General features: G+C 38.8%; 1 protein-coding gene across 1 annotated transcript in view; it reads right to left on the bottom strand.

Moving 5' to 3' along the window:
* Positions 1-9,529, bottom strand: part of usp34 (ubiquitin specific peptidase 34) — a 96,800-nt gene extending 87,271 nt beyond the window's left edge. The window contains exon 1 of the mRNA XM_038278007.1: positions 9,148-9,529. Within this exon, the coding sequence (XP_038133935.1) occupies positions 9,148-9,190 (43 nt within the window). The 5' untranslated portion in view covers positions 9,191-9,529. The remainder of the gene's footprint in view (positions 1-9,147) is intronic.
* Positions 9,530-12,413: the final 2,884 nt, after the last annotated feature.

Here is a 12,413-nt window from a genome sequence, read left to right as displayed (position 1 = left end):
CTCAATCGCTGCCCTGAATTTACAACCAAAGAAACCCGACATAAAACAGAACCAGCAGTGTTCAGTCAGGCACGCCCACCCCTCTCTGAGGAGTTATTGGGACAGGCTAACAGGTGCAGACATAACCACTGTGTGCGCTTATATGACCTGACTGTTTCAACAGTCTGGGTATTTACCGGCGCCTCCCAGTGGTGGGATGCTATTGCTATGGTTGCAGAATGTCAGGATTTTTAACAAAAAAAAATTTTTTTTACATCCCACAAAACAAAGCGCATGCAGTTTTGAAGTGACAACAAATGACCTTCGGTGAAGAAAATTTCATAACAATATCTTTGGGCTACATAAAAATATATATCAGGATATGATCAAATAACCCTGAAAAACAAATGCTTTTAGTCACAAAGTCCCTAAAGTTGCATTGGTATATTTCAATTTAACATGTTTTTGTTTGAAAAATGTATTGCAAATTAAAAAAATTATTTTGATGTCATCAAATGAGCAAATTTGATTGGCTAACAGCTGCTGGGCTGGGTGTTAGGGGTGTAAATAATAATCGTTTTGTATCGATGCAGCCGACGATCCAATGCATCGATCTGTCCGCAAGAGAATCAATTCATGTTTTTGTTTTTTTATCCATTTGCTCCTGGGCGCAATTCTCCCTCCCGTGCTGCAGTGGCGCTAAACCTATTTAGCCCTCCTACCTCGCTTCCCGGTTATACTCTTACAGCAGTGTGTTGCAGTGAGCTTGACATAGACATTTTTAAATTATGCTAAATATTAAAGCGTGGTCTGTGCTACACGCTGTGGGTCTAGATACGGCCGAGGCGGCGACGAAGTGGGGGCCAGTTTAGTCCGACGACGGAGGGACATGAGGGCCAAAAAGAGCGGAGATCCAGGTGGAAAAAGGGTCCCAGCGTACCTCGCTCTTCTAGCGGGTCAAACTTCACGAGTTGTTTTCCGCAATTTCGGTCATAAAAATAAAACAAGCCGGCCTCCTGTCTGCAGCACTGTTTGCGGTCAGCTACAATTTGGGAGAGGAGCAGCGGAGCGTCTGTGGAGGGGGCGGGACGTCTGGAGCCGAGGTAGGGCTGGGCGATATAGAAAAAAAGCTTATCGATAAAAAAAAATGCATATTGATCGATATCGATAATTATTGAAAAGATTTGAAACCATATTTTATGTGCAGCTCTGCCTGCACATTTTATATTGCTAAATGATTTTATTTTAATAAAGAACACAAACACAGACTTCCAATTAAATCTTTCTTTAACCAACTTTTTTAACCATAACAGAATTGTTTTAAAGAAAAATAACTTAAGAGACCAGAGTTGTGTTATTAAATACTGACAAAGAATAAACTAAAGTGACCAGAAAAGTGACCAAAATAAATATAACAAATAAATAAATGCCCCCCCACCGCCCCCGTTTCCTGCTTTAACCTGAGTTATTACTTTGAAGTTTCTGGCCCCTCAGCATTTTTCTCTCAATTGTTAGAACTACGTGGGAAACTGCCCAGAACTTTATATATATATTTTCCCGAAAATTCCTCGGAGGAGAGCCGCGTCGGGGCCTACACAGCTCGTACTCCTGCGGCTGTGAGCGGCTGAGATGATAAAAAAAAAGAAAGTTGGTTGTGTTATCAGACTTGGTTTTCACTGGTTCCCTACACATTTTACAGATGACTGTGGTTTGTTTTTTGTCCGACTTGCCATGACCGAAATACTGCCAGACTGCCGAACTACAAAAACCCTTCTTTGAAACAATTCCCTCCGCCTCTCCTTGCTGCGACATCTTCATGTGCTCTGTGTTGTGGTTTGAGAGGGCGGCGCGTGGTGACGGCATGCCTGGGTCCGCGATTGTGATTGGTTGGAAGGAAGCAGTGACTAGCATAAACCTACATGCTAGGCTACAATAAGGAAGGAAAACTGCCTTTTTTATCAAACTTTTATCGACCCTCTTTTTTTCTATTGCGCCACACGTCTATCGATCGATATATATCGTTATTGAATTATCGCCCAGCCCTAAGCCGAGGTATTGATTTGCACTCATTGCACTGATTATGTATTTTTGCAGTATTTTTTGATACAACTTTTCTACTTCTGTTATTTGCTGTTGTTTCTGAAAAAAACAAAAATGCATAATGATATTACAGCTTTCATTGATTTATTTCAAACTTTAAACTTTGTTTAGCCTGTAAGGTGTAAAAAAAAAATTTTTAAAAACAAAAAATTAACCGATTAATCGAATCGAATCGTGGTGTATTCTTGACTATAGAAAATAATCGAAACATTGGGTCAGGAAATCGATACTGAATCGAATCGCCATGATGGATGTGATTTACACCCCTAGTGATCACACAATTAGGGCTGCAACTGTCGATTAGTTTGCAAGTGGATTAATGTGTCGTTATTTTTCAATTAATCAATTAATAATTTGATAGACGAAGGTTCCTTAAAGATTTTTTACAAAATGAAACCAGGTAAAAATAAATCTTTTCCACTTGAGTTCTGGTTAGAGAATACAGAGAGATGAAAAATTAATAGAATTTTTTTTATAAATGCAAAATGTTTTTTTTTTTTTTTGTATAATCACTGCTCTGTGAGCTAAAGGCACGTTTTAAAGTCTCTATACTCCAACAATTAGTCAATTATTAGTCAATAAATCATGATTAAACTGATTCATTATCTCAACCCTACATACAATGTTGTTACCTTTGTTGGCTACTTTTTTTTGCTGAATTTTTGGTGAGTATCTGCAGTTGAATTTTGCAGGCAAATATTTACAAGTTTTGGCTGGTAAAGTAAAAATATTTATTGAATACAAAAATTACATAAGATAAAAGTGTAAAGTTATAAAATCAAAGTTTAAAAATGTCTATTTCTTCTATAGACAGGACTCTATCAAACAGATCCTTCAGTGTTGGCTCAATAAAGCCCAGAGATTAAATAGCAGTCAGTGTTTTATTTACACATCCACCGTTTTCTGCAATGCAGCTTTGTCTTTAAGGAGAGGCATTTCATATTACTGCAACAAAAGAAACTAATTATCAGTTATGTTTGTAGTTATGCATGGAGGAGCAGAGTTTAAATCTTGGCTGAGTCAGGAAAAGCATTGCATGTAATATTCCTCCAAGTCTGGTTGCAAACTCTGCAAAATCCAAACGGATTCACATTAAGCTGCATATGAATGATGAAATCATTCGAGGATTTTCTATCATATCGGCATCAGCAGCCTAATTGTGATAATTTCCCTAGTTTATAACAAAGTTTGTTAACGTTTCCTATAGGCAGCTGATCTTGAATCCTGATCCTGTGAAAAAAAGAGTCACAGCGTTTATTTTTAATGCCGTCTTGGTAAAATCCTGAAAGTGTCGAAGAACTGCCTCAGAAAAAGGCTTTTTTTTTATATATTTGTAAAAAAAAAAAAAAACATATGCTGCAGCCTCAGCTGTATGTGTGGCGCTGAAACTCAAACATAGTCATGTTGTGCTGGTTCAGTTTTTTTATTTATTATTATTGTTCAGTGATGTTGAATTCTGTTACAAATTTGAATTAAAGCTGAAGTCTGTAAGTTTTTAAAAATCACTTTTTTGTCATATTGGCTAAAACTGTCCCTATGCCCAGACAGCAGTACATGTGATATGTAACCTGTGAAAAAAACTGCTTCAATTGGTCCCGCCTACTGCCTGTATTTCAATCTGGAAAGAATAATTCGGGACGAGTCAAAACAACCAATCACAGCCAGAGGAGCGTCTGATGGAGTGTCAATCACAGCTCACACACGCTGAATCCCGCCCCCAAGTTTAGAAAGTAAACTTGATTTGTGAAACAGGCCTCTGGCGTCCATGAACCCAGCTCCTCAGCCCGACTCTTTCTCTATGGCCCAGTTAACTATCAGCTGTGCTGCTGCCATCAACACCTTTGTTTATAGATGTTGGAGATCGGCCTGTTTTTCCAGTGTAGTCCTGTTTCTCTGACTGTTACTGGCTGGATGTGCTCTCTTCGTCCTCTGACATGGGATCTGGCTCGGAGCTCGTCTGCCTGGCTGTGTGTTTCCTGGACGGGGCCGCCTTTTACAGCTGCTTTTTGTATCTCTGCTTCTGTCTCCTTGAACCCCAGTGGGCCTCAGCAGATGGCCGCTCACACTGAGCCTGGTTCTGCTGGAGGTTTCTTCCTGTTAAAAGGGAGTTTTTCCTCTCCACTGTCGCTACAAGCATGCTTAGTGTGAGGGATTGCATTCAAGTCAATGAGTCGATGCAATCAGCTGGTTTTCCTTAGATAGAAAACTTTGAATCAATCTTACTGGATGATCTGGTGAACTGTAAATTTCTTTGATATGACGCGTTGTGAATTGGCGCTATAGAAACAAACTGAATTGAAATAACTGGTGCTTAGATAGCAGCTGTGTTTTTTTGGTGTTCCAGTTGATGCTGGCAGCAGAACTGGTGCCCAAGCATAAACTGGAACTGGTATCCATGCCACTGAAGAATATAGGTTTCCAATCCATTAATAAATTTAGTTTAGGCATCATTTAAACTCAAACGAGAGAAACATCTTCTAAAGCAGAAGCTTCTCATTCATTGAGGAAAAATCTGTCTTATGTTCTGATTCATTTGGCTCACAGCACAGAAACCCTGATGAGGGAGCAAATGCTTCCAGGGTGACTGATTTACAACTTTAAAGCTTTGTGTTGGAACAGTTTACAGTCTTTAAGCAGCAATTCAGCATGTTTAAAAAAAACAGCCCTGGTTTTAAACTACAAAGTTGTTTTATTTTACTTTTTATTTTCCGTTTTTAATCACAATATTTATGGTGGTAAGTTGATTAGAACTGAGCTGCAGATCTTTGTTAAACTGGATTCTTCTCCATTTCTCACAAACGCATACTGCTGCAAAACGGAGGTCAGAGGTCACCTTCAGACCCAGCATATGGAGCTGCCAGTCTGGTTGACTGGGCTGTCACAGCTGACAGCACCCCACTGTGAAACACCACCCCTTGTGTTTCTCCAGTTATGAAACGCCGGTTCTGCACGGGAAGCTGTAAACTCTACTGTTCAATATGAAAAACCATTAAGAGGTTTACAAACAAACACGGTGGCAAACCGTAATATCTGTAATATTTTATAGTCACAGCTCACAGCGCTTCGTTAAGCTCTGTTATGTTGGTCAAGGTTCTCAGTCAGTCAGGTCATAGTGATTCCAAAATAAGAATATTAAAAACTATCTGCTGGACTTAGTTTCCAAGTTTGAGGACGTTTCGCTTCCATCCAGGAAGCTTTTTCAATTCAAAATGTCAGAAATAGCTTTTAGTTTGAGACTTTATACAGTAAACAAAACAAAAACAATGGCAAATATAGGCTTTCCAGGACGATCAAAGCTCACTTTGGCCTCTTTGCCTAAAACAGAAAAACCGTTAATGATACAGCCATGATCTTTTCTGGAAATAATTTTAACCTTTAAACTAATAATATAAAGTAGAAACAATATAAAGCAGAAATTTTACTGTATAAAACCTCGAACTCAGCGCTATTCCTGACATTTTGAGCTGAAAAAGCTTCCTGTAATCTTGGAAGCGAAACGTCTTTAAACTTGGAAACAAAGTCCAGCGGATTGTTTTTAATTTTCTTTTGTTAAGCTTTGCTGCTTTTTAAAAGTTTTAACCGCCTTTCCTATCCAACTATAACCAGAAATTGCAGATTTTCTGTGACAAACCAACACAAAGAACAAACAATTTTCCACACATGGAGCGTTTCTCAGTCCTCCGTTTATGCAATCATCTGAAAATGGGATTCAGCCATAAACATGCAGCTCACAGGGCAGCTAAAAACTAATACAGCGCAGCACCCCAATGCATGGTAGTGGCAGCATCATGCTGTTTGAAGGCCATAATTCAGGGGAAGGGATTGAACGATAGCATTATAAAGGAACTGAACACTGATCCCCAACAAAGCTCCTCATTCAACCATAAACTCAGACATTAACACACATATCAGCAGGGAAGTTCGGATGAAGCTCCTTAACCGAAGGTATCTGGCGTGTAGAGCTGGAAGCAACTATATGGGAACATTTTTCCTTTTGTTTTGCAAACTCTACACTAAAGACGAGGAACCATAAAGTAACCATCTAAATAAAACAGAGCAGACTCCCCAATTAGGTTAACGCATAATCTGAAGCTGCATTACACTAATATTTGCCCTAACCTGCTGGGAGCGTTATGTGGTGAACTCTTCAGTCCAGCGATTCCCTAACTATTCAAATTCTGACCAAAGTTACAGTTGATAAGAGCAAAACTGTTGAGCATACAGCCGTTACAGAAAAGCAGAAATGTTTTATAGACTTAGAAGGTTTTCATTATTGTATATCTTTCAATGCGATAAAAATAAAGTTTTTTTTTCTGTTTTTCAAAAGTCTTTGTGCTGATGCATCGATTACTGCATACAGACAGAAGCACCAAGTAGAATACTACACTAAAAATTAAAAGCTGCTCATCATAAAAGAGACTAATTCAGCAATTAAGGTCCAATAAATACAGGTGGACCGTTAAACAGAACATGGTAATGCATTCAGTCATATTTTCAAAACTACAAATCCTCACTATACTATTACTTCTAGAGATATGCCAACATCCAGCCTTCATCCTGAAAAATCAAAACTATGACCAAATGTTTCTCTACAAGACAAAAAACAAACCAAAATGGACATATTATCATACTTTTACAGCGATGACTTTCTTTCTGTCGGCCTTTACTTTCATTTCTGTAGTGAATCCCAACATGCTAATCAATGCCACCTCCCAACATGGATTAAGGGTGTGCAAAATAATCGTCATGACGATGCATCGCGATTCTAATTTTTATGATCTACTGCATCGATTCTTGAAGGCAAGAATTGATTATATATATAAAAAAAAAAAAATGAACAAATAAAATACATGAATGGTTGGCGCACATCAGCCAAATCAAGTGGAATACAACTTCCAGTCCAGCAGATGTCGCTGCGAAGTGTTGACGCTCGCTGCCTTGTGTCACAAGCATTTCTGGCGGTGGGATACTGCGACGAGTCATATGAAATAAAACATGGAGGACACTATGAAAATTCGCCCCGCGGCTCCATCAAATTTCAAGTCAGATGCTTGGATGCATTTTGGTTTTAAAAACAAAGAAGGTAAAAATGAAATTGATATGATGCACGTCATTTGCAAAAGGGGAAATATACATTTGAATGTTTTCGTTTCATTGGTTTAAAGGACCACTGAGGCCATGTAAACGGAACTGATTATCCTTATTTTTATTTATCCTTATTTTAAGTTTGACGAATCCTAAGATCTTTTTGTCAGTGTGTCCACGCCAGCAATAGTAATATTTCTGTCCAGTATTTGTTTTCATGTCAACACCTCCAAAAGTCGTTTCAATAAATACAGCTATGTATGAATTCAGATGCTTTCAGTTATGTATCAGTTGAAGACACTATCCAGATCATACCCAGCCAGTCAGCCACTGGTAAGGGCTGTATCTTTTTCTTACAGTGTTCAGTGAAAATATCGCAACGCATCGCAATATTTCAAGTATCATGATGCATCGTGACAGAATCGCATCGTGGCATGTGAATAGTGATTCGAATCGAATCAGGACTTCTTTGCCAATACAAACCCCTAACATGGAACCACTCTGTCCAATAATTTATTATTAGATATCTGCAACTCTAGCTGATTATCTTTACTTAGCACAAGTTACAGCAGTGGGAACATCTGCATTAGCAATATCATAAGAGAAACAGGCTGCTCAAATAAAAGACAATACTCAAACTGCATGCCAATACTATATCTGGTCATTTGGATGTTTTTTTCCCCTCTTTTTCAAAGAGTAATGGAGATATTGTGATGACTGGAAAAAAGAAATTACATTTGGTATAATCAAAATGTATATAGTAGAGGGAAAAACAGCAATAAAACCCTAATTTTATTCAATATTTTGCAACCTAAACTCAATTATATCAACATTAGTTCAGACACAAGCAGAAACGACCATTTCCCATCAGTTTCCCAATAGTTGATGTAGTAAACAGGAGCCTGTAGTCTATGAGGATATTTGCTTAAATCACTACAAGCCGACACAATAGCCTGCACAGACAGAGACATCCCATCATTTCAACCAGTTCATCTAAACCGGTTGTTTAGGGAAAAAACAACAACCTGGAGGAGAAAAAAACGAATAAACCAGAAATAAAGATCACAATGTATTCCTGATTTAATATCTGCCTTTAACCAGATATGGGAATGAAATAATCTGTCAAAATTAACCTTTAAAAAAAAGAAGAAATAACAGAAGAGGAAAGACCATTCTAGATAAAATGCCTGTGAAAACCTGACGCTAACTGAGGATTATTCAACTGCTTGTGACAAACATCTGCCTTTTATTTCAGCCGTTAAATGTACTGGCTAGCTTAGTCCCGCTAGCTCCACAACGTTTAACAGGCAAAACAAACATTAGCTGCAGTTGTTCACGGTTTGGTGTCAGTATCCGTTAATAAGTGAATATTTTAGGTAGTTCTAAGCCTGTTCTGAACAACAGATGTGGCCGTCCGCAAAACAATGGGTGGACAGCTAGCAGACTGACCTGACAAACACATCAAACAAAGTCAGCCTGCTTGCTAGCTCAGCATGCTAACTTAGCATGCTAACTCACAGATCCACCTCCTAACAGTGTTTTATATAGATTAAAACCTCCTTTGTCAGCGATGCACAACAGCACTGACATATTTACTGTAAAGTCCCACAGGACATGATTTCAGTGTATGAAAGAGTTTGATTTTCTACGGCGCTGTTTGACAGACAGGCCCTAAACTTAACTGCAATTTTTGCAGAGAAGAAAGGCTTCAGTTTTCATAGAAAATCGGCTCAGACTGACGTGGAAAGAAAGCAATGTCAGCCGCTACAGAATATTCCCACCGAACAGCGCAACAATCACGACGAACGATGTGGTTAAAATTCAGAAACAGTAAGGAAAGCAAAGAGAAGAAAAATATAGATCTATTTAGCTAGCCAGGATGCTAACTTGCTGCCATCAAGCTTCAGCAGGCAACAATGCTAACATCATCCAGCTAGTTCAGCCAGCATAATGCAAACAAAATGACTTTTTTGTTTTACTTACATTCATTTAAAACCTCCACCAGCTCGGCGCAGTTTTCACACATTGTTCATGAAGGAGAGAACTTAGTATGCCTGCTCAAACCATTGCACTGGAACTGCTGTTGGGAAAGTAGTTAGTTGTTTTGGAGATAAAAAAAAAAGGCCCAAAGCAGGGAGTGATTGGTGAAGGTTACTCCGCTCAATGAAACATAAACGGCGGGCTGGAGGACGTGCTTTGCATCCGAGCGAAGAGGATAAACATCCAGAAGTTAAGAGGCACAGAAAGGTGAAAACCGTCACGGTCACCAACGGTTCACCGTTAGTTGAGAGAAGACTCTTCAGCCAGGAGGGGAGGGGGTTCGCTACAGCATGTAGGTCTGTTCGGAAGTTTCCGTGCTTGGTTCTCGCTCCACTTCGTTACGTTTCGGCGTCTCGCGATATTTGGAAACGTAACGCTCTTTGTCAGGTGATCTCAATGTCATAAGACCGGAGGTCTTCAACAGGGGGTCCGCGACCCCTAGGGGGTCCACAGAGGTACTGCATGGAGGTCGCAAAAATATTTGGTTGATTAGACTGTTTTTTATTTTATTTTATTTTTATATTCCCCCTTGCAATTTTTTCCACTAATTGAAATGTCTTTAAATATACATAAACGTGAATTCAACACACTGCTGTAAACAGATAAATGGAGGCAGAAGATGTCTTTCAGTCATCAATGCACACATTCAGCGACACACAGGAGCTCTTTCAAGCTGGGCACCGTTTCATTCACAACACCTGTCCCATCAACCAGGAATAAGAATCAGAAATACTTTAATAATCTCAGGGAGAAATTACTTTCGTTACATGACTCCATCTGTAATATAAGTAGAAGTATAGATACTGCAGTTTAAAAACACTCTGGTAAAACTTGAAGTATCAACTTGATCTTTTTACTCAAGTAAAAGTGAAAAAGTATGTGCTCCAAAAACTACTTAAAGTATAAAAGTATAAAGTAACCTTAAAAAAACAGATCCCACTATATGAATTGAAAGCCAATTTTTCGACTATTTTGAAAAATTCTTTGAGATAGGGCCAAGGATGAGGGAGGTCTTGTTGGTCTCCGTCTCCCGATACGCTCTTGCCTGTGTCCGACCTTTCAGACATTTTAACATCTTTTTCTGAATCCCACATTGTAGCATGGCATAGACAATTCACGTTAGCAGTTTGAAGAACACCTGCTTGCTTATGATGATTTCCTTTAGCAATGCAAACAATGAGTGTTTGCATTATATGACTCATCCAATCACACTAGTTTTCACTAAATGAGGATGGAGCCAATGATCTGCATTGGATGGCGCACATGACGGGAAATAAATATTTACAAACATTATGGTAAATGGCCTGTACTTAAATAGTGCTTTTATTCAAGTCAGGAGACTTGACCAACTTTTTTACAAAAAAAAAAAAAAAAAAAAAAAAACATTATTTGTATTTATTTGCATTTATTTTAAGAAGATTTGACTCCGTTAGATTTATATTTATTGCAGTGAGGGCAGCTGTCTTTGGTATTCTCCCTGGAGGCAGATACTACCATGTCAATACATCAAAGTTCTGCATTTGCCTCCTAATGCGCTGCCATTTGACCTAGTTGTGTTGAAAAAGAGAAATAAAACATCAAGGATGCATCTTCTTAAAAATGAGCTTTGACCTATCAAGAAAAAAAAACAGCAACAGCAGATTACAAAGCTAAGCAGGGCCAAAAGGAACAAGTAATTACTAGCTTCCTAGAAATGTACTGGAGTAGGAAGTACAATATATGACTTTGGAAGGTGACTACAGCAGCCAATTAAGATGATTTGAAAAAAACAAAACAAGGATGGATTTAAAGAAAATAAGGCAACCAGAACACATAGAAGCAGAACAGACTCTGAATCTGTAGGTGTATCTTATATAGACTGTATGATATACATATAGAATAGTACCATGTAGTTAGTATGAGTAATTTCACTTCAAAAAGGAAGCTCCTACATTATAAATACATGAGTATGTATGTTGCAGGTGTTTAATTTTGTTGTCCTATTGCTAATTACATTAAAAAGATTCTTTAAAAATATATATAGCTATATAACTGTAAATTTAAATCCCACATCAAAGAGGTTTCTAGAATTTCCCTCTTTCATCTGCAGAATATTGAAAAAATTAGAAATATCCTATTGTAATTCTTAACTATCAGGAAGTGTTCAAACTGTAGTTAAAAGCCTTCAGCTGATCCAAAATGCTGCAGCCAGAGTTCTGATGAAAATGAAAAAGAGAGATCATATCTCTCCTATCCTGGCTTCTCTTCATTGGCTTCCTGTTAAATCCAGAATAGAATTTAAAATCCTCCTTCTCACATATAAAGCCTTAAATGGCCAAACTCCATCTGATATCAGAGATCTGATTGTTCCTTATGTTCCTAACAGAGCACTTCGCTCTCAATCTGCAGGTTTACTAGTGGTTCCTACAATTTCTAAAAGTAGAATGGGAGGCAGATCTTTTAGTTATCAGGCTCCTCTCCTGTGGAACCAACTACCAGTTTTAGTCCGTGAGGCAGACACCCTGTCTACTTTTAAGGCTAGGCTTAAAACTTTCCTTTTTGATAAAGCTTATAGTTAGAGTGGCTCAGGTTATCCTGAGCTATCTCTATAGTTATGCTGCTATAGGCTTAGACTGCTGGAGGACAAAGGGACCCCTATTTCATCATTCTGCTTCATTCTATCTCTATTCTCCCACTCTGCAGAATCTGTTAGTTCAATCTCTAACGTTTTGCTCTCTCTGCTTATTCTCATAGCTTCATCTGGTCTGTTCCTGTTTGGCTGTGACTCCATCCTGGAGAGAAATATCAGCTGTGCTGCTGTCATTAACAACTTTGTTTATAGATGTTGGAGCTTGGCCTGTTTTTCAGTGTAGTCCTGTTTCTCTGACTGAATGGATGTGCTCTCTTCATCCTCTGACATGGGAGCTGGCTCGGAGCTCGTCTGCCTGGCTGTGTTTTCTGGATGGGGCCTCCTGTTACAGCTGCTTTTTGTGTCTCTGCTTCTGTCTCCTTAAACCCCAGTCGGCCTCAGCAGATGGCCGCTCACACTGAGCCTGGTTCTGCTGGAGGTTTCTTCCTGTTAAAAGGGAGTTTTTCCTCTCCACTGTCGCTACAAGCATGCTTAGTGTGAGAGATTGCCTTTGAGCCAATGCAATCAACTGGCTTTCCTTAAATAGAAAACTTTGAATCAGTTTGACTGGGTGATCTGGTGAAATGTAAAGTGCCTTGAG

The sequence above is a fragment of the Cyprinodon tularosa genome, unplaced genomic scaffold (assembly GCF_016077235.1).
Source record: "Cyprinodon tularosa strain WSP-4 unplaced genomic scaffold, ASM1607723v1 ctg137, whole genome shotgun sequence".
NCBI classification, from domain to species: Eukaryota; Metazoa; Chordata; class Actinopteri; order Cyprinodontiformes; family Cyprinodontidae; genus Cyprinodon; species Cyprinodon tularosa.
The sequence above is the reverse complement of the archived record's forward strand: the minus strand, read 5'-3'. Positions and strand labels throughout refer to the sequence as shown.